Below are 21,552 nucleotides of genomic sequence, written 5' to 3'. Positions count from 1 at the left end.
AGGTGGTTGGTTTGAATCCCGGTGTCCCATATGGTCCCCCGTGCCTGCCAGGAGCTATTTCTGAGCAGACAGCCAGGAGTAACCCCTGAGCACCGCTGGGTGTGGCCCAAAAACCAAAAAAAAAAAAGAAATCACTCCTGGCAGGTACGGGGAACCATATGGAACGCTGGGATGCGAACCAACCACCTTAGGTCCTGGATAGGCTACTTGCAAGGCAAATACCGCTGTGCCATCTCTTAAGAAATAACCCTTGGAACTCTGCTGGAACTCAGATGCCAGCACCCCTATCTGCCTGTCTTCTGTGCTGTGCTCCATTTTCAGCCTGATTTCATTCTGTGTGTGGCACATCTGAGGATGGCTCGCCTTCCCTGGAGGTGAGCTTACACGCCCAAAAAGGGGAAGCCACTGAACTCTGCTGGAACTCAGATGCCAGCACCCCCATCTGCCTGTATTCTGTGCTGTGCTCCATTTTCGGCCTGATTTCATTCTGTGTGTGGCTCATCTGCGGACGACTCGCCTTCCCTGGAGCCTTCCCTGGAGGTGAGTTTACATGCCCAGAAAGGGTGGAGCCAGAGGAGCACAGCCACTCTACTTCTCGGCCGTGCACATCATTTAGCCAATGAAAACAACCACAACACATAGAAAAACCCACAATACAAGTGTGACAATGGGGAAACAATGCAGGCCAGTGTCAGACAGATGGCAACTCTGATGACTTGAACATGACTAACCAACTAGACAGTCTCTCAGATAAGGAGTTTAGAGTTGCAATATGGAAGATGTTCAAAGAACTCAAAGAAAGTATAGAAGAGAACACTAATAAGAATCAAGAGAATATCAATATAGAAATCAGAAAACTCCAAACTGAAACTTCAGGTCAAATAACAGGTCTGAAAAACTCAGTAGATGAATTGAAGAAAAACATGTTTGAGCTTTCCCACGGTTTAACAGCAGCTGAGGATAGAATTAGTACACTGGAAGATGAGATGAATAACAATTCCATACAGCAGAAGAAATTGGAAAAAAACCTTAAAGCAAATGATCAAACAATGGAAAAATTACTCAAAGAATGGGAACAGATGAAAATAGAAGTCTATGATAAGCTCAAGAGAAACAACTTAAGAATCATTGGAGTCCCAGAGACTGAGGAAGAAAATCTCCAGGAAAAATCAACGGTCAAGAACATCATTAAAGAGAAATTACCAGAGCTAATGAATACATGCGAACAAATCCTGCATGCCCAAAGAGTACCAATTAAAAGAGACCCCAGAAAAAACACCCCAAGACACATCCTAGTCACAATGACGAATCCCACAGATAGAGACAGAATTCTGAAAGCAGCAAGATCGAAAAGAGAAATTACATTCAAGGGAATATCCTTGAGATTTACTGCAGACCTGTCACAGAAAACACTCAAGGCCAGAAGGCAGTGGTGGGACATAGTGACAAAACTCAATGAAATAAATGCTTCGCCTAGAATACTGCACCCAGCAAAACTCACTTTCAGGTTTGAAGGAACAATACATGGTTTCACAGACAAACAACAGCTCAGAAACTTTACAGACTCAAAACCATTCTTAAAAGAAAAACTGAATGGCCTACTTTAAGACAAGACTGATCAACAGACACACCAAACTTCGATATAAAGATGGCACTAACACCCAGGAAAATTCTTTCTCTCAATGTCAATGGACTAAATGCACTTGTTAAGAGACACAGAGTGGCTAAATGGATCAAAAAACTCAATCCAACCTTCTGCTGCCTACAAGAAACGCACCTGAATAGTCAGAACAAACATAGACTCAAAAGAAAAGGCTGAAGGAAAATCATCCAAGCAAACAACACCCATAAAAAAGCTGGAGTGGCCATACTAATATCAGATGATGCAAACTTCATACTTAGGAAAGTTGTAAGGGACAAAGACGGATATTTTGTATTAATCAAGGGATATGTACAGCAGGAAGAAATCACTCTCCTAAACATATATGCACCGAATGAGGGGCCAGCAAAACAATTACTATAATTGTTGACAAATCTAAAAAATAATATCAATAACAACACAATAATTGTGGGACACCTCAACACGGCATTGTCAACACTTGACAGGTCAACCAGACTGAAAACCAACAAGAATATACTAGACCTGAAAAGAGAAATGGAAGAAAGAGGCCTAGTAGATATATACAGGACATTCCACCCCCAGAAGCCTGGATACACATTCTTCTCTAATGTACATAGGACATTCTCCAGGATAGACTACATGCTAGCACATAAAACATACCTCCATAACATCAAGAGGATAAAATTTTTGCAGGCTACCTTTGCTGAACACAAGGCCCTGAAATTATATGTGAATCACAAAGGGACACAGAAAAAAACTTTAATACCTGGAAGTTAAACAGCCTAATACTGAATAACCAGTGGGTCCGAAATAAAATCAAGAGGAAATCAAAACTTTCCTAGAAACAAATGACAATGGAGACACAAACTATCAGAACCTATGGGATACAGCAAAAGTGGTACTGAGAGGAAAATTTATAGCTTTGCAAGCACACATCAGGAAAGAGGAAGGGGCATACCTGAATAGCTTAATGACGCAGCTCATAGAATTAGAAAGTACTAAACAAAAGGACCCAAAAATAGGGAGACAGAAGGAAATAACAAAGCTGAGAGCAGAAATCAATGAAGTGGAAACCCAAAAAACAATCCAAAAGATCAACGAAAGCAAAAGTTGGTTCTTTGAAAAAATCAACAAGATTGATAGACCACTGGCAAAATTAACAAAGAAAGAGAGAGAGAGAGACTTGATAACTCATATTAGGAATGAAAAAGGAGAGATCACTACTGATATGGTAGAGATTCAAAGGGTAATCAGAAACTACTTTGAGAAACTCTATGAACACCTGGAAGAAATGGATAAATTTTTGGACTCTTATAATCTTCCACAGTTGAATGAAGAGATGTAGCATATCTAAACACACCATCACTATTGAGGAAAATAAGACAGTAATCAAATGTCTGCCCAAAAACAAAAGTCCAGGCCCAGATGGATTTACTAATGAATTCTTTCAAACCTTTCAAGAGGAACTTCTGCCAATCATGGCAAGACTCTTTCATGATTTCAAAAACACAGGAACACTTCCAAATAGCTTTTATGAAGCCAACATCACCTTGATACCTAAACCAGACAGAGATGCTACCAAAAAAGAAAATTACAGACCAATATCGCTGATAAATACAGATGCAAAGATCCTCAACAAAATCCTGGCAAATAGGATTCAATGCCTCATTAAGAAGATCATCCACTACGATCAAATAGGTTACATCCCAGGAAAGCAAGACTAGTTTAACATCCATAAATCTATCAACATAATACACAACATCAACAACAAGAAAAATAGAAATCACATGATCATATCAATAGATGCAGAGAAAGCATTTGATAAGGTCCAACACCCATTCTTGATCAAAACTCTCAGCAAGATGGGAATGGAAGGAACCTTTCTCAATATAGTTAAGGCCATCTACCACAAGCCAGAGGCAAATATTGTCCTCAATGGAGAAAAACTGAAAGCCTTTCCTCTAAATTCTGGCACAAGACAAGGCTGCCCTCTCTCACCACTCCTATTCAACATAGCACTGGAAGTAATTGCTATAGCTATTAGGAAAGAAAAAGATATCAAGAGAATCCAGATAGGAAAAGAAGTCAAGCTCTCGTTGTTTGCAGATGACATGATACTCTACCTAGAAAACCCTAAAGTCTCTACAAAAAAGCTTCTAGAAACAATAGACTCATATAGCAAGGTGGCAGGCTACAAAATTAACACACAAAAATCAATGGCCTTTCTATACACCAATAGTAATAAGGAAGAAATGGACATTAAGAAAACAACCCCATTCACAATAGTGCCCCACAAACTCAAATATCTTGGAATCAACTTGACTAAAAATGTGAAGGACCTATACAAAGAAAACTATAAAACTGCTCCAAGAAATAAGAGAGGACACGCAGAAATGGAAGCACACACCCTGCTCATGGATTGGCAAGATTAACATCATTAAAATGGCAATACTGCCCAAAGCATTGTACAGATTTAATGCGATCCCTCAAGATACCCATGACATTCTTCAAAGAAGTGGATCAGGCAATTTTGAAATTTATTTGGAACAATAAACACCCTATAATAGCTAAAGCAATCATTGGGGAAAAGAATATGGGAGGAATTACTTTCCCCAACTTTAAACTGTACTATAAAGCAATAGTTATCAAACAGCATGGTATTGGAATAAAGATCAGTGGAATAGGCTTGAATACTCAGAGAATGTTCCCCAGACATACAATCACCTAATTTTGATAAAGGAGCAAGAAATCCTAAATGGAGCAGGGAAAGCCTCTTCAACAAGTGGTGTTGGCACAACTGGCTAGCCACTTGCAAAAAATTGAACTTAGACCTCGAGCTAACATCATGTACAAAGGTTAAATCCAAATGGATGAAAGACCTCGATATCAGACCCGAAACCATAAGATATATAGAACAATACGCAGGTAAAACACTCCAGGACATTGAGACTAAAGGTATCTTCAAAGAGGAAATTGCACTCTCCAAGCAAGTGAATGCAGAGATTAACAGATGGGAACATATTAAACTGAGAAGCTTCTGCACCTCAAAAGAAATAGCGCCCAGGATACAAGAGCCCCCCCACTGAGTGGCAGAAACTATTTACCGAATACCCATCAGACAAGAGGCTAATCTCCAAAATATACAAGGCACTGACAGAAATTTACAAGAAAAAAAAACATCTAATCCCATCAAAAAATGGGGAGAAGAAATGCACAGACACTTTGATAAAGAAAAAATACAAATGGCCAAAAGACACATGAAAAAATGTTCCACATCACTAATCATCAGGGAGAAGCAAATCAAAAAAATTATGAGGTGCCACCTCACACCCCAGAGATTGGCACACATCACAAAGAAAGAGAACAAGCAGTGTTGGCAGGGATGTGGAGAGAAAGGAACTCTTATCCACTGCTGATGGGAATGCCATCTAGTTCAACCTTTATGGAAAGCAATATGGAGATTCCTCCAAAAACTGAAAATTGAGCTCCCATATGACCCAGCTATACAACTCCAGGAACACAAAAATACAATACAAAAACCCCTTCCTTACACCTATATTCATTGCAGCACTATTTACCTAGCAAGACTCTGGATACAGCCAAGATACGCTTCAACAGACGAATGGCTAAAGAAACTGTGGACATATACACAATGGAATATTATGCAGCTGTCAGGAGATGAAGTCATGAAATTTTCCTATACATGGATGTACATGGAATCTATTATGCTGAGTGAAATAAGTCAGAGAGAGAGAGAAAGATGCAGAATGGCCTCACTCATCTATAGGTTTTAAGAAAAATGAAAGACATTCTTGCAATAATAACTTTCAGACACAAAAGAGAAAAGAGCTGCAAGTTACAGCTCACCTCATAAAGCTCACCACAAACAGGGATGAGTTTAGTTAGAGAAATAACTAAGTTTCGAACTATCCTAATAATTAGAATGTACGAGGGAAATAGAAAGCCTGTCTAGAGTACAGGCAGGGGTTGAGTGTGGAGGAGGGAGATTTGGGACATTGGTGATGGGAATGTTGCACTGGTGATGGGTGGTGTTCTTTATATTACTGAAACCCAAACACAATCATGTATGTAATAAAGTTGTTTAAATAACAAATTAAAAAAATTTAATATGAAAAAAAAGAAACAACCCTCACTGTCTCATAACTTTCTGGAGTCTGAAATCTATGTTGCCTCCTGCTAGTGTGGCCATATGAACTTTTTGAGGGAGTTGTTTGCTTGATGGTTTGTCTCCCAAGTGTTGTCTTTGAATCTGGGTTTGCAATGACTATTTAAATGTGTTTCTTGCAAGTAGAAGAATGTTGGGTTTAATTTTCTAATCCATCCTGCCAATATGTATCTTAATTGTTGCATTTAGTTCATTGACATTAGATTATTTTCACATCTTTCTGCCATCTTTCTGTAGGAGTTTGGGATTTATCTTATCTTAAAGTAGCCCCCTTTGTTCTTGTAGAGATAATTTTAAGTCATGATGTTTCTGAGCTGTTGTTTATCCATGAACTTATGTATCATTCCTGCAAATCTGAATGAGAGCCTGGCTGGGTAAAGTATTCTTGGTGGAGTGTTTATTTCACTGAGATTTTTTTTAGGGAGGGGTTGCTCTTTCTTATTATAACCCATCCCTGTCCAAAGACAGAGGGAATTTTTTGGGGGGTAAAATTTCTCAAAATCGTAAGGATGCTCCTTTAATCTAGAATTCTAAATCTATCTCTGGCTTTCATCATTCTGATTAGGACGTTTTGGAATATTTTTATTTGAATCTTTTTTTAGCTGGTACACATTGAGCCTTTTAGATATAGGTACATGTTTACCAGCTGAGAGATCTCAACAATTATTTTTTTTTGCATGCTTTGTTTTTGAGTCCACACCTGAGATGCTTAACAGTTACTCTTGGCTCTGTGCTCAGAGACCATTTCTGGAAGTGCTCTGGGGAAAAACTGGGGTGCCGAGGATCAAACTCAGGTTGATTACAATCATGGCAAACCACCCATGCTGATTATCACTCTGGCCACTCAGCAACAATATTTTTACTTTTGCTCTTCATCAGCGTTGCTATCCTGGCCCTCTGGGACCCTGATGATTCTTGTTTTTTGTTTGTTTGTTTGTTTGTTTTTCTTGAATTCATTCCTAAATTCTCTTGTTAGCTATGTGTTTATTTGGGGGTTTTCCCTATCTTCTGTTATCTGGATATTTTTGCACCTTATTTTAGAGCTCAATGATTCTGTCCTCATTAGCTATTACACTGCTAGTGAGGCCTTTCATGATTTTTTTCATTTTGTCAAGTTTTTCAGTTCTGTCATTTGTTTGTAGTTTTGTTATTGTTGATGGGTTTTTTTTTTTTCCTGTTTGCTTTGAAGCCATACCCATTGGTACTCAGGGCTTACTTCAGGCTCTATGCTCAGGAATTGCTCCTAGCAGTGCTAAGAGGACCATAAGGGGTGCCAATGATCAAACCTTTGGGTCTGCGGAATGCAAGGCAAATAGTTTACTAATATCCTCTTTTATCTTGCATTTTATAGGAGGGTTGTTTCTTTGAGCTCAATAAACATCCTAATTATTTCCACTTCCACTCTGAATTCCTTCTCAGGTGTGTGTGTGTGTGTGTGTGTGTGTGTGTGTGTGTGTGTGTGTGTGTGTGTGTGAATATATATATTCCCTTAGTGGGGATCTGCATTGCTTTACTTTATATGCATTTTATACTCTAAAGGTCTTTTCTACATCACTCTCCCCATTGCCAGGGAAATCTCTGGAGAAGCTCTATTGAGAGGAAGATTATTTTTTGGCTGCCCTCTGCTTTGTAAAACCATGGTGCTGACTTCCAACCTTTGAGTGAGGCTCTTCTCCATGTTTAGCAGGACTCTCCCATTCTCTCCAGGGCAATAGTGGAGATTACAGCCTCAGGTAACACTTGAGGAACCACTCTGGAGTCTAGGTTGTTTTTGAAAATTCCTCCCTCCATGTTTTCTTTTACTCAGGATGCTATGGCATAGATACTCCTGGAAACTGGATAAACCTTTATACAATAAACATGTGTTACTGTATGTTAATTTATTATTTTTATTTTTCCTTTTCTTTCTTTTTTTGGTTTTTGGGCCACACCCGGTGACACTCAGGGGCAACTCTTAGCCATGCACTCTGAAATCGCTCCTGGCTCGGGGATCATATGGGATGCTGGAGATTGAAGCAAGGTCCGTCCCAGTCAGTCGCGTGCTGACTTACCACTGTGCCACAACTTCGGCCCCATGTCAATTTATCTTTAAGGGGTGATGATGCCTCTTGTAACTATCAATAAACTGGGACTGCCCCCCAGTAACTGTCAACTGAAGGGTATAAAAGGAGAAGCCTGGCAATTAGAAAAGGGGAGGAAGGGAGGAAGATCCTGCAGGTGGGGAGTGGTGGTGGTGGCAGGGAGCATATGCCCCCAGGCTGGGCCTAATAGGAAGATTCAGCAATATGTACTTTGCTCTGCTTTCTTTCTCTCTCCCATCCCAAACTGTAGCAATTTGACCCTGGAGCTTTGGCCCTTCCTCCTCCTCTTGCTTTCTCTCTTTTTCTCTCTCTCACTCTCTCTCCTTTGGCAAACTTTAAGTGAGCATTATATAAAGGGATGTTTCCTCCTCCTCTTCTTTCTCCTCCTCCTCCTCCTCTTCTTTCTCCTCCTCCTCCTCTTCTTTCTCCTCCTCCTCCTCCTTTCTCTTTCTCTCTCCTTATATTTCATTTCACTACACAAAGTAATTGTTTGGTATGCCAATGTGTGTTCTGCAACTTGATCCTGAAGTACCCGGAGAGAAAATCAAGTCCCACAAGTTAAGGCTTTTGTCCCATAAGACAGTTCTCACCCACTTCAGGTGTTCACAAGTTCATGCTTCTGGGGGCTGGGGCATAAATCTATATCTCCAATAGATTTCTCTGTCTGGAATAATCTGCAGAGTGGCTCTCAGAACTCAGGTAACACTTAGGTTTAGCAGTTTATTAAAAGAGATGAAATATAAAGGGTACAGCCAGATGAAGAGACACATATGCAAGGACTGAGAGGTCTTCAAGCTTGAGAAGTTATAACCTTGTAGATGTCTTCACCACTAGAAAGTTATCCAGCCTCATACTATTTGAATAATTTAGGGATAGTCAATTATTTTTTAATGTTATATTTCTTATAAGGGCCACTCCTGGTTGAGCTCAACCCAAGGTACATTCCCAAGTTCCTTTAGGACCATCAGGACTATACTTTATGATGCTCAGGAAACTATGCAGTCTATGATCAAAATCATGGCCTTGCTCTTGGTAGGCATGAACCCTACTATTTTAGTTAATCTTCCCAGCCATAGCATGATTGATGATTAATGACATTACCAGCCTACAAATGTAAAAATTTCAAGTTTCTAACCATGGTCTGTTTTTCTATTCAAAAGCCTGATAGAAGAGTCATACAAGAATTTACTCACTGGGGCCGGCGAAGTGGCGCTAGAGGTAAGGTGTCTGCCTTGCAAGCGCTAGCCAAGGAAGGACCGCGGTTTGATTCCCTGGCGTCCCATATGATCTCCCCAACCCAGAAGCGATTTCTGAGTGCTTAGCCAGGAGTAACCCCTGAGCATCAAACGAGTGTGGCCCAAAAAACCAAAAAAAAAAAAAAAAGAAAGATCCCCCCAAACCTGGTGGGTCTTCAGGGCCACGCCTGGTTAATCGGGCCCTGGGGGGAGGTGGGGGAGAAATCCCGCCCTTTGCATCCCAAAACTGCAGAGGCACAGCTGGGCTCAGACCACTCCACATGCCAGGATTTCTGGGTGTTTGACTGGTATGTGGGGGGCTCTGGGTAGGACAGCTAGCCACAGGTCCCCTGGGCTGAACTCCTAGTCCAGGGGGCCAAGATCCCCCCAAACCTGGTGGGTCTTCAGGGCCACGCCTGGTTAATCGGGCCCTGGGGGGAGGCGGGGGAGAAATCCCGCCCTTTGCATCCCAAAACTGCAGAGGCACGGCTGGGCTCAGACCACTCCACATGCCAGGATTTCTGGGTGTTTGACTGGTATGTGGGGGGCTCTGGGCAGGACAGCTAGCCACAGGTCCCCTGGGCTGAACTCCTAGTCCAGGGGGCCAAGATCCCCCCAAACCTGGTGGGTCTTCAGGGCCACGCCTGGTTAATCGGGCCCTGGGGGGAGGCGGGGGAGAAATCCCGCCCTTTGCATCCCAAAACTGCAGAACCGCGCGGGGGCGCCCCCGCGCGTACTTCATATATTAAGTGTATTCCTACTGTTATGTTACTTTTTACGTATCCAGAATCTTTATTATGTATCGTGCCCTTTCCCACATCCCTACAAAGCTCTTTTTTATTCCTTTACTCTCTATCCCCCCCAAACATCTCTAATCTACATTACTCTTTTTAATCAGTAGTGTACAAGCGTTATCACAGACCAAAGCCGTGCATTGTGTGTAACAACCCCAAACTGTTTCAAGATACATAAAATGGACACGTATTTCTTTAGAATATTTTGGTTTTTTTTCTCTGACAGCTATAATTCTTACTAAATGTTGTCTTATATAGTGACGATTCTAACCGCTTTTCTTCTTCTCTTTTTGAGCTGTTTAACAAGGAATCTTAGAGAAAGAGTCCCCCAGATTAATGCTTATGATTGAACCATAATTGTTCTTATCACCCCCTTATGGGCCAAGAACACCACGTGGCATTGCTCCTTTTTTGTATAGGCACATTAAAATGGGAAAATACTATACATATAAATAAGATCCTATCTAATAGAGATTGGTACAGACTAATCTTATAGTGCAAAGGGACCTTACACCCTGAACATTGACATAACGACCTGGCACAGACCTCAGAAGAAAGGGCATTCCCCTGAACCAGGGAAGCCATCCACAAAACATCCAGGCTGGTCTATAGCATCACCTGGAAGCAATCCTCTACCAAGGAAGACTCTACACTGCTCAGACATTGTCCTGCTCAAAAGAGACTTCCATTAACACTGAGAAGACTTAACAACAACAACGATTTGCTTACAGGACAGGGCTCCCTGCATTGCCCTTTGATTGTAAGGTGAAACCAGAGGACGCTCCACATCCTGACTTCAATGTTGGATATACAGATTCCAGGATCTTAAATACAGAAGCTTGATACCAACAACAGAGACTGTGTGAAAAATATAAGTGTGTTGGCACTACAGACAATGTCTTGGATTGGACGATCTAGCTTGCCTGGAGCCTAGAGTTGGTCTTGTGCCAGGAACCTTCAGGGGTCGGGTCTTTTTGTATTTAGGCCAAGGTTATTTCTTTCCATGTCCCTCATATTTTGGTGGGCCTATGCAAACAACAATTGCCACTCTAACACCATTTTTGCTGTGCTCCTTTGACTCTAATCCTTAAAAAGAACCCAGTTAAGATTTGAGGTCAACTTAAGCTAATATGCATGAATATGGAAATGTAAAAAAAAATGCTATGCCTGTAATGTTTAAGGAGTTATGTAAGTTTTATGGCTTTAGATTGCCTTGTGTGCTGTTAAGAAATATTATAGTGTGTTACAATCTTAATGTTCTTTGGATGAAATTTCAAAGTTGGGATATCAGCAAGGGGACTTCTGAGAATTATGTTATGTATTGTCCTTCCACTGTAACTTTACCTTGTCCTCTTTCTTTGCATCCTTGTTCTCATAATTACAAATAAAAAATTAAAAAAAAAAAAAAAGAAATTTACTCACAGCCCCCTCAATAGGACAAAGATGCTCCTAGTGATTTTTATCATTTATAACTTATGGGGTTTTAGGAGTTCTGGACCAAGAATCTAGAACAGAGACTGACATTTGTTATTTTGTACTAGCAAAAGACCTATAAATAGGGGCTGGAGTGGTGCGTCTGCCTTGCATGCGCTAACCTAGGATTGACCATGGTTATTCCCCCAGAAATCCCATATGGTCTCCCAAGCCAGGAGCGATTTCTGAGTGCATAGCCAAGAGTAACCCCTGAGTGTCACCGGGTGTGACCTAAAAACCAAAATATTAATTAACTAATTAATTTAAAAACACCTATAAATAGGGGGCAACAATCATTTTCATTTAAACATCAACATGGCTGCTATGTAATACTATGTTCTAGTTTGACCAATGAATAAAAGTCAGGATTTAATATTTTACTAAATCATATTATTACATAATATTATACTAATCATACAAAAACCTGTATAATTGGTTTCAAAAGACAAACCAGAATGACAACTAGATATTAGCCACAGTTAGACCAAATGCACAAATGGGTTTCTAATGTATAATGTTAGTGGGTTTCCAGTGTAAATGTTAAGGTTTCCTTAACCTGGAATGTTGACATTTTATAAACCACGTGTGTGCACCTTTTTTTTTTTTTAATAATATCTTTATTTAAGGGCCCGGAGAGATAGCACAGCGGTGTTTGGTTTGAATCCCAGTGTCCCATATGGTCCCCTGTGCCTGCCAGGAGCTATTTCTGAGCAGACAGCCAGGAGTAACCCCTGAGCACCGCCGGGTGTGACCCAAAAACTAAAAAAATCAAACAAAAAAACTTTATTTAAGTACCGTGATTATAAACATGACTGTAGTTGGGTTTCACTCACAAAAAGAACATCCCCCCTTCACCAGTGCAACATTCCCACTACCAATGACCCCCATCGCCCTGCTCCTCCCAACCCCCCTGCCTGTATTTGAGACAGACATTCTACTTCTCTCCACTCATTAACACTGTCATGGTAGTTGTTAGTGTATTATTTCTCTAACTGCACTCACCCCTCTTTCAGGTGAGTTTCATTTCATGAACTGGTCCTTCCGGCTCTCATCTCTGGGAATTATTACAATATCTTTAACTTCTCTTAAAACCCGTAGATGAGTGAGACTATTCTGTGCCTCTCTCCCTCTGACTTATTTTACTCAGTATAGTAGTTTCCATGTCTATCCAAGTATAGAAAAATTTCATGACTTAATTTCTCCTAATGGCTGCATAATATTCCATTTGTGTATATGTACCAGTTTCTTTAGCCATTCATCTGTTGAAGGGTATCTTGGTTGTTTTCAGAGTCTGTCTATTGTAAATAGTGCTGCAATGAATATAGGTGTGAGGAAGGGATTTTTGTGTTGCGTTTTTGTGTTCCTAGGGTATATCCCTAGGAGTGGTATAGCTGGATCATATTTCCAGTTTGTTGAGAAAACTCCGTATGTGTGCACCAATAGTGTGTGCACCAATAGACTAAGCAATTTCATTCTAAATAGAACAATGATTTGATGATGATTTTGAAACATTTTTACTTGTTATTGCTGAGAATAATTTGATCATATATATACATATACATATACATATATATACATATATATATATATTTGAGGGTGGGGCCACACTCATTGGCTTTCAGGGTTTACTCCTAGCTCTGTACTCAGAAATTACTCCTGGCAGGCTCAGGGGACCATATGGGATGCTGGGGACTGAACCTGAGTTGGCCCTACCCATTGTGGTATCACTCCAACCCTCGGCATATCATATTTTTAAAATTATCATTCATTCTTATATTGTTTTCCTTTTAATGGATATCAAAATTTTAAGACCATTGGGAGTTCACATGGGCTTTTAGCAGATAATGAATAGCTAGAAAAATAAAAGGAAAAAATGATATATGCTTCTTTAAACAGAAAAGAAAACATAACACATGTATTTGTATATCTTTCAAGACAAATTCTTTTAATACATCTATTCTTGTTGACCACACTGTTGAGATATAATGCAACGCTATACAGCAACATTTTAGCTGAGGGAGATTCTCTCAAAGTGAAGTCTTCAATAAAGGCTTAACTTCTAACCTATTTTTTTGAGTTGTTGGGAAGACAGAACTTAACTGGGCCATTCTTAACTGCCTGCTGGGGAGAAAAATAATAAAAACCCCAGTATATAGTAAAATAATACCTGTAACAGTCTTGCTGCATAGAATGCACCAGTATCACCAATGCTGTTATATCTCACATCCAAACCTGGAGGATATAGATGAACAGAAGCAGATACTCTTTAAATTTAATATGTAAAACCAGGAAAAATAAAAAGTAGGAGGTAATTGTTTTTTTAAGAATACGTACTTTTAATATTTTGAACCTTCTTTAAAATTTTACAAAGAATCCAAAACTCTGTACCTTTTATTCTTTCTACTGGTATTAAGTGATTGTTACCAGCCAACTTCAATGAAATTACTTCTAGTCTGTAAAATTACAAGATAGGACTTTGAAACACAAAGAAAATCAGAAAGGAAATCAAAGTATTGTTTATATATATTTGTTTATTATTATACTGGATGATTTATATTTAAATTTGTATTTAGATACCATCTAAAGCTACTAAATACCTATAGTATAGGTCAATTAAAACCACTATATATTCCATTAATTTCAAAAAATACTTTTTTATTTGGATGATGCTTGGCAGTGCTCAGGGCTTACTCTTGGATGTGCTCAGGGGTCATTTCTGATGGTTCTCAATGGACTGACAATATGGGGTGCCAGGGTTTCAAAACAGAGTATGATGCAAGCAATTTACCTCTTGTACTATCTTTCTGGACTATACAAGTCACTTTTTATACCTAATTTAACTTCTCCACAAGAATAAAGATGTTTCACTTTATTATATTAAAGCCTTCAATTATTTGCATAAATTAACCCAGCTCATAGAACTGAGTCAGTTGGTTTAAAATTTTGTCATATACCTCCCTCATCTTTTAGACCTGCTAACAGGCCACTTTTCTCTGAATTAAAATATGTCCAGGGGCCGGAGTGGTGGTGCAAGTGGTAGGGTATTTGCCTTGCATGCACTAACCTAGGATGGACTGTGGTTCAATTCCCTAGTGTCCCATATGGTCCCCCAAGCTTGAAACAATTTCTGAGCACATAGCCAGGAGTAACCCGAGTGTCACAGGGTGTGGCCCATAAAAGCAAAAAAAAAACAAAAAAACAACCAAACAAACAAAAACAAAAACAAAATAAAACAAAACAAATTTTGCCAAAGGGCTAGTCTTAGTACAGTGGATATGGTGCTTGCCTTGCATACAGCCAATCTGGGTTTCATCCCAGACATCCCATATGGTTTCTTGAACACTGTCTGAAGTAATCCCTGAGCATAGATGCAGGAGTAAACCCTGAACACTGCTGAGCATAGAGAAGCCCCACACCAGGAAAAAGTATATCCATTTCACTGATGATGTCAAATTTCTCTAAAATAAAACAAATATCAATAAATGTTACAACATAATTTTTGTGTTCCTTACCCATTTTTAATGTTTTCTTCTAGTTCGTGTAATTTGTGCAAAATTAAAGGGTTAGTTCTCTGGAGCTTTTCCATACATAGAGTCAAATACTGTTTCTGCAAATCAGGAACAGTCACTGAAAATTTTGAAAAATAAATTTGTAACTTTAATTGCATTAAAATTATTCCAGAATAATTTGTCTAATCTGTGCCAACAAATAAACACACTTCTTTCAAAGACATAATAATGTATGCAGAGTGAGGCAGGAGCAGTGTCACAAGTGGTAAGGCATCTATTTGCCTTGCATGTACTAGCCTAGGACAGACCACGATTCGATCTGATTCAATGCCCAGTGTCCCATATTGTCCCTCAAGCCAGGAGTGATCTTTGAGCACATTAGTCAGGAATAACCCCCTGAACAACACCAGGTATGGCCCCAAAACCAAAAAAAAAAAAAAAGTTTGCAGTCAGATTATAGAAGGAAAAAAGATGGCATTTAGGGATTAAGGAAGAGGAGAGGAAGAAAGCAGAAAGACTGAGGTGCCCTGGATATGCCTGAACAGGATGAATCCGGGTTGCTATCATCTTTACTTCGGTGTCTGAGCACCACAGTTTTGAGACCAACCTACCCCCTTCCCCGCACAGAATCCCTGAAGAAACAGAGAAACTGAGGTGCTCTGAACACACCTGAACAGGGTGAGTCCAAGTTGCCACCAAGGATACCACTACTGAGGGCTCCTGAACCCTGCGAGTTTGAAATCAACACCTGAGCAGGTTGGGCCCAGAGGAGCACTGCCACTCTGATTTGAGTGGCATTTCCAGTAAATAAGCTTTACCATAAAATGTAGAAGAAGAAAAAAACACAGCAAGCGTGAAAATGGGGAAACAACACAAGCCAACATCAGAAATATTAAATGTAAAGACCTCGATATCAGATCTAAAACCATAAGATATATAGAACAACATGTAGGTGAAACACTTCCATGACATTGAGACTAAAAGGCTTTTTTTAAGGAGGAAACAGCACTCTCCAAACAAGTGGAAGCAGAGATAAACAGATGGGACTGTATTAAACTGAGAAGCTTCTGCACCTCAAAGGAGATAGTGCCTGGAAGAGACACCCACTGAGTGGGAGAAATTATTCACCCAACACCTATCTGATAAAGGACTAATATCCAAAAAATACAAGGTACTGACAGAACTTTACAAGAAAAAAACATCATCCCATCAAAAAAAATTGGGAGAAGAAATGAACAGACACTTTGTAAAAGAAGAAATGCAAATGGCCAGAAATGCAAAAGGCACATGAAAAGATGTTCCACATCACTAATCGTCAGGGAAATGCAAATCAAAACAACTATGAGGTACCATCTCATGCCACTGAGATTGGCACAATCTCAGGAAAACAAACAGTGCTGGTGTGGATGTGGAGAGAAAGGAACTCTCTTTCACTGCTGGTAGGAATGCTGTCTAGGCCAACCTTTATGGAAAGCAATATGGAGATTCCTTGAAAAATTGAGCTCCCATATGATCCATCTATACCACTCTTAGGAATATACCCTAGGAACACAAAAATACAATACAAAAATCCCTTCCTTACACCTATATTCATTGTAGCTCTATTTACCACAGCAAGACTCTGGAAACAACCAAGATGCCCTTCAATAGATGAATGGCTAAAGAAACTGTGGTACATATACACAACGGAATATTATGCAGCCATCAAGAAAGATGAAATCATAAAATTTTCCAATACATGGATGTACATGGAACCTATTATACTGAGTGAAATAAGTCAGAGAGAGAGAGAGAGATGCAGAATGGTCATACTCATCTATGGGTTTTAAGAAAAATGAAAGACATTCTTGCAATAATTTTCAGAGACAAAAGAGGTTTTGAGGTTTTTATTTCCTCTACCAAGTTTTTCAGTCCTGTCAGAGTCTGGAGTTTTCTGATTTCTGTCTTTGTAGTCTGTTCAGCTCAATCTGTGCTTTTTTTGAGTTCTATGAACATCCTCCATATATCTACTCTAAGTTTCTTATCTGAAAAGCTAATTAGGTACTTTTGGCACTTTTTGGGTCATCAGAGCTGCCATATTCATTAAATATTTCTTTTTAATATTTATATAAACACCATGATTACAAATATGATTGTAGTTGTATGATTTCAGTCATGTAAAGAACACCCCCCTTCACCAGTGCAATGTTCCCACCACCAATGTCCCAAATCTCCCTCCTCCCACCCCAACCACACTTGTACTCAAGACAGTTTTTCTACTTCCCTCATTCATTCATATTGTTAGGATAGTTATCAATATAGTTACTTCTCTAACAGCACTCATCACTCTTTGTGGTGAGCTTATGTTATGAGCTGCATCTTCCAGCCAGGCCTTCCAGTTCCCTCATTCATTCACTTGATTATGGTAGTTCTCTGTGTAGTTATTTCTATAGCTGTACTCACCACTCTTTGTGGTGAGCTTCATTGAGTGAGCTAGTGTTCCAGCCCTCCTCTCATTGTCTCTGAGGATTGTTACAAAAGTGACTTTTATTTATCTTAAAACCCATAGATGAGGAAGACTATTCTGCATCTCTCTCTCTCTCTCTCTCCTTCTGACTTATTTCACTCAGCATGATAGATTCCATGTACATCCATGTATAGGAAAATTTCATGAATTCATCTCTCCTGATGGCTGCATAATATTCCATTGTGTATATGTGCCACAGTTTCTTTAGCCATTCGTCTGTTGAAGGGCATCTTGGTTGTTTCCAGAGCCTGGCTATTGTGAATAGTGCTGCAATAAATATAGGTGTGAGGAAGTGGTTTTTGTATTGTATTCTTGTGTTCTTAGGGTATATCCCTAGGAGTGGAATAGCTGGGTTGAATGGGAGCTCAATTTCCAGATTTTGAAGGAACCTCCATATCGCTTTCCATAGAGGCTGTACTAGGCGGCATTCCCACCAGCAGTGGATAAGAGTTCCTTTCTCTCCACATCCCCGCCAGCACTGATTGTTCTCATTATTTGTGATGTGCGGCAATCTCTGCAGTGTGAGGTGGTATCTCATCTTGTTTTGATTTGCATCTCCCTGATGATTAGTGATGAGGAGCATTTCTTCCTGTGCCTTTTGGCCATTTGTATTTCTTTTTATCAAAGTATCTGTTCATTTCTTCTCCCCATTTTTTGATGGGATTAGATGTTTTTTTCTTGTAAAGTTCTGTCAGTGCCCTGTATATTTTGGATATTAGCCCCTAATCTGAAGGGTGTTGGGTGAATAGTTTCTCCCACTCAGTAGGTGACTCTTGTATCCTGGGCACAATTTCTTTTGAGGTGCAGAAGCTTCTCACTTTAATGTATTCCCATCTGTTAATCTCTGCTTCCACTTGCTTGGAAAGTGCAGTTTCCTCCTTGAAGATGCCTTTAGTCTCAATGTCATGGAGTGTTTTACCTTTGTGTTGTTCTATATACCTTATGGTATCAGGTCTGATATCAAGGTCTTTAATCCATTTGGGTTTTACCTTCGTACATGATGTTAGCTGGGGGTCTATGTTCGCTTTTTTGGAAGTGGCTAACCAGTTCTGCCAGCACCACTTGTTAAAGAGATTTTCCCTGTTCCACTTAGGATTTCTTGCTCCTTTGTCAAAAATTCGGTAATTGTATGCCTAGGGAATGTTCTCTGAGAACTCAAGCCTATTCCAATGATCTGAGGGTCTGTCTTTATTCCAATACCATGCTGTTTTGATAATTATTGCTTTGTAGTACAGTTTAAAGTTGAGGAAAGTAATGCCACCCATTTTCCTTTTCCCTAGGAGTGCTTTAGCTATTCGAGGGTGTTTATTGTTCCAGATGAACTTCATAAGTGTTTGATCCACTTCTTTGAAGAATGTCATGGATATTTTTAAGGGGATCATATTAAAACTGTATAATGCTTTGAGGAGTATTGCCATTTTAATGATGTTAATCCTGCCAATCCATGAGCAGGGTATGTGTTTCCATTTCCGTGTGTCCTCTCATATTTCTTGGAGAAGGGCTTTATAATTTTCTTTGTATAGGTCCTTCACATCTTTGGTCAAGTTGACTCCAAGATATTTGAGCTTGTGTGGCACTATTGTGAGTGGGATTGCCTTCCTGACTTCCATATCTTCCCTATCATTATTGGTGTATAAAAAGGCCATTGATTTCTGTAGGTTGATTTTGTAGCCTGCCACCTTGCTATATGAATCTATTGTTTCTAGAAGCTTTTTGGTAGAGTCTTTAGGGTTTTCTAAGTAGAGTATCATGTCGTCTGCAAACAATGAGAGCTTGAATTCTTCCTTTCCTATCTGTATTCCCTTGATATCTTTTTCTTGCCTGATCACTATAGCAAGAACTCCAGTACTATGTTGAAGAGGAGTGGTGAGAGAGGACAGCCTTGTCTTGTACCAGAATTTAGAGGAAAGGCTTTTAGTTTTTCTCCATTGAGGATAATATTTGCCATTGGCTTGTGGTAGATGGCTTCAACTAGATTGAGAAAGGTTCCTTCCATTCCCATCTTGCTGAGAGTTTTGATCAAGAATGGGTGTTGGACCTTATCAAATGCTTTCTCTGCATCTATTGATATGATCATGTGATTTTAATTTTTCTTGTTGATGTTGTGTATGATGTTAATAGATTTACAGATGTTAAACCATCCTTGCATTCCTGGGATGAAACCTACTTAGTCGTAGTGTATGATCTTCTTGATGATGCATTGGATCCTATTTGCCAGGATTTTGTTGAAGATCTTTGCATCAGCATTCATCAGGGATATTGGTCTGTAATTTTCTTTTTTGGCAGCGTCTCTGTCTGGTTTTGATATCAAGGTGATGTTAGCTTCATAAAAGCTGTTTGGGAGTGTTCGCGTTTTTTCAATTTCATGGAAGAGCTTGGCTAGGATTGGTAGTAGCTCCTCTTGAAAGATTTGAAAAAATTTATTAGGAAATCCATCTGGGCCTGGGCTTTTCTTTTTGGGCAGATCTTTGATTACAGTTTCAATTTCCTTGGTAGTGATGGGGGTGTTTAGATATGCTACATCCTCCTTACTTAAATGTGGAAGGTTATAAGTGTCCAAGAATTTTTCCATTTCTTCTAGGTTCTCATGTTTTGTAGCATAAAGTTTCTCAAAGTAGTCTCTGATTACACTTTGGATCTCTGCAATATCTGTCGTGATCTCCCCCTTTTCATTTCTAATACGGGTTATCAGATTTCTCTCTCTCTCTTTCTTTGTGAGTTTTGCCAATGGTCTATCAATCTTGTTTATTTTTTCAAAAACCCAGCTTCTGCTTTCATTGATCTTTCGGATTGCTTTTTGGTTTTCCACTTCATTGATTTCTGCTTTCAGCTTTGTTATTTCCTTCTGTCTCCCTATTTTTGGTTCCTTTTGTTGGTTATTTTTTAATTTTTTGAGCTGTGCCATTAAGTTATTCAGGCATGCTCCTCCTTCCTTCCTGATGTGTGCTTGTAGAGTTATCAATTTTCCTCTCAGGACCGTTTTTGCTGTGTCCCATAGATTCTGGCAGTTTGTGTCTTCATTGTCATTTGTTTCCAGGAAAGTTTTGATTTCTTTTTTTATTTCATCTCGGACCCACTGGTTGTTCACTAGCAGGGTGTTTAATTTCCAATTGTTAAAGTTTTTCTTCTGTGTGGCTTTGTAGTTCACATCTAATTTCAGAGCCTTGTGGTCAGCAAAGGTAGCCTGCAAGATTTCTATCCTCTTGATTTTATGGAGGTATGTTTTATGTGTCAGTATATAGTCTATTCTGGAGAATGACCCATGTACATTGGAGAAGAATGTGTATCCAGGTTTTTGGGGATAGAGTGTCCTGTATATATCTACTAGTCCTCTTTCTTCCATAACTCTTTTCAGGGCTAGTATGTTTTTGTTGGGTTTCAGTCTGGTTGACCTATCAAGTGTTGATAGGGCCGTGTTGAAGTCTCCAACAATGATTGTTTTATTATTGATTTCTTCTTTCAGATTTGTCAGTAATTGTACTAGATAATTTGCTGGTCTCTCATTGGGTGCATATATGTTTAATAGTCTGATTTCTTCCTGTTGCACATATCCCTTGATTAGTAGTGTCCATCTTTGTCCCTTACCACTTTTCCGAGTATAAAGTTGATGTCATCAGATATTAATATGGCCACCCTAGCTTTTTTGAGGGTGTTGTTTGCTTGGATGATTTTCCTCCAGCCTTTAATTTTGAGTCTATGTTTATTCTGACTATTCAGATGTGTTTCTTGTAGGCAGCAGAAGGTTGGATTCATCTTTTTGACCCATTTTGCCACTCTGTGTCTTTTAATTGGTGAATTTAGTCCATTGACATTGAGGGAGATGATTGTCAGAGGATTTAATGTCATCTTTGTAGATAAGTTTGCTGTGTTTGTTGGTCTCTCTTGTCTTAGAGTAGACCTGTCAGTTTTTCCTTTAAGGCTTGTTTATCGTCTGTGAAGTTTCTGAGCTGTTGTTTATCCATGAAGCTGTGTATTCTTCCTCCAAACCTGAACGTGAGTCGGGCTGGGTGCAGTATTCTCAGTGAGGCATTCATTTCATTCTGTCTTGTCACAATATCCCACCACTGTCTTCTGGCCTTGAGAGTTTCTTGTGACATGTCTGCTGTCTTAGGGATGCTCCTTTGAATGTAATTTCCCTTTTTGATCT

General features: G+C 39.5%; 1 protein-coding gene across 1 annotated transcript in view; it reads right to left on the bottom strand.

The window, feature by feature from the left end:
* Nucleotides 1-15,012, bottom strand: part of LRRC34 (leucine rich repeat containing 34) — a 46,711-nt gene extending 31,699 nt beyond the window's left edge. The window contains exons 1-3 of the mRNA XM_049774491.1: nucleotides 14,903-15,012; nucleotides 13,725-13,843; nucleotides 13,558-13,622 (exon numbers count right to left, since the gene is read on the bottom strand). Of these exons, the coding sequence (XP_049630448.1) occupies nucleotides 13,558-13,622; nucleotides 13,725-13,843; nucleotides 14,903-14,976 (258 nt within the window). The 5' untranslated portion in view covers nucleotides 14,977-15,012. The remainder of the gene's footprint in view (nucleotides 1-13,557; nucleotides 13,623-13,724; nucleotides 13,844-14,902) is intronic.
* Between the last annotated feature and the right edge of the window lie 6,540 nt (nucleotides 15,013-21,552).

Source organism: Suncus etruscus, chromosome 6, assembly GCF_024139225.1.
Source record: "Suncus etruscus isolate mSunEtr1 chromosome 6, mSunEtr1.pri.cur, whole genome shotgun sequence".
NCBI classification, from domain to species: Eukaryota; Metazoa; Chordata; class Mammalia; order Eulipotyphla; family Soricidae; genus Suncus; species Suncus etruscus.
Note: the sequence above shows the minus strand (reverse complement) of the source record. Positions and strands in the feature narration are given on the sequence as shown.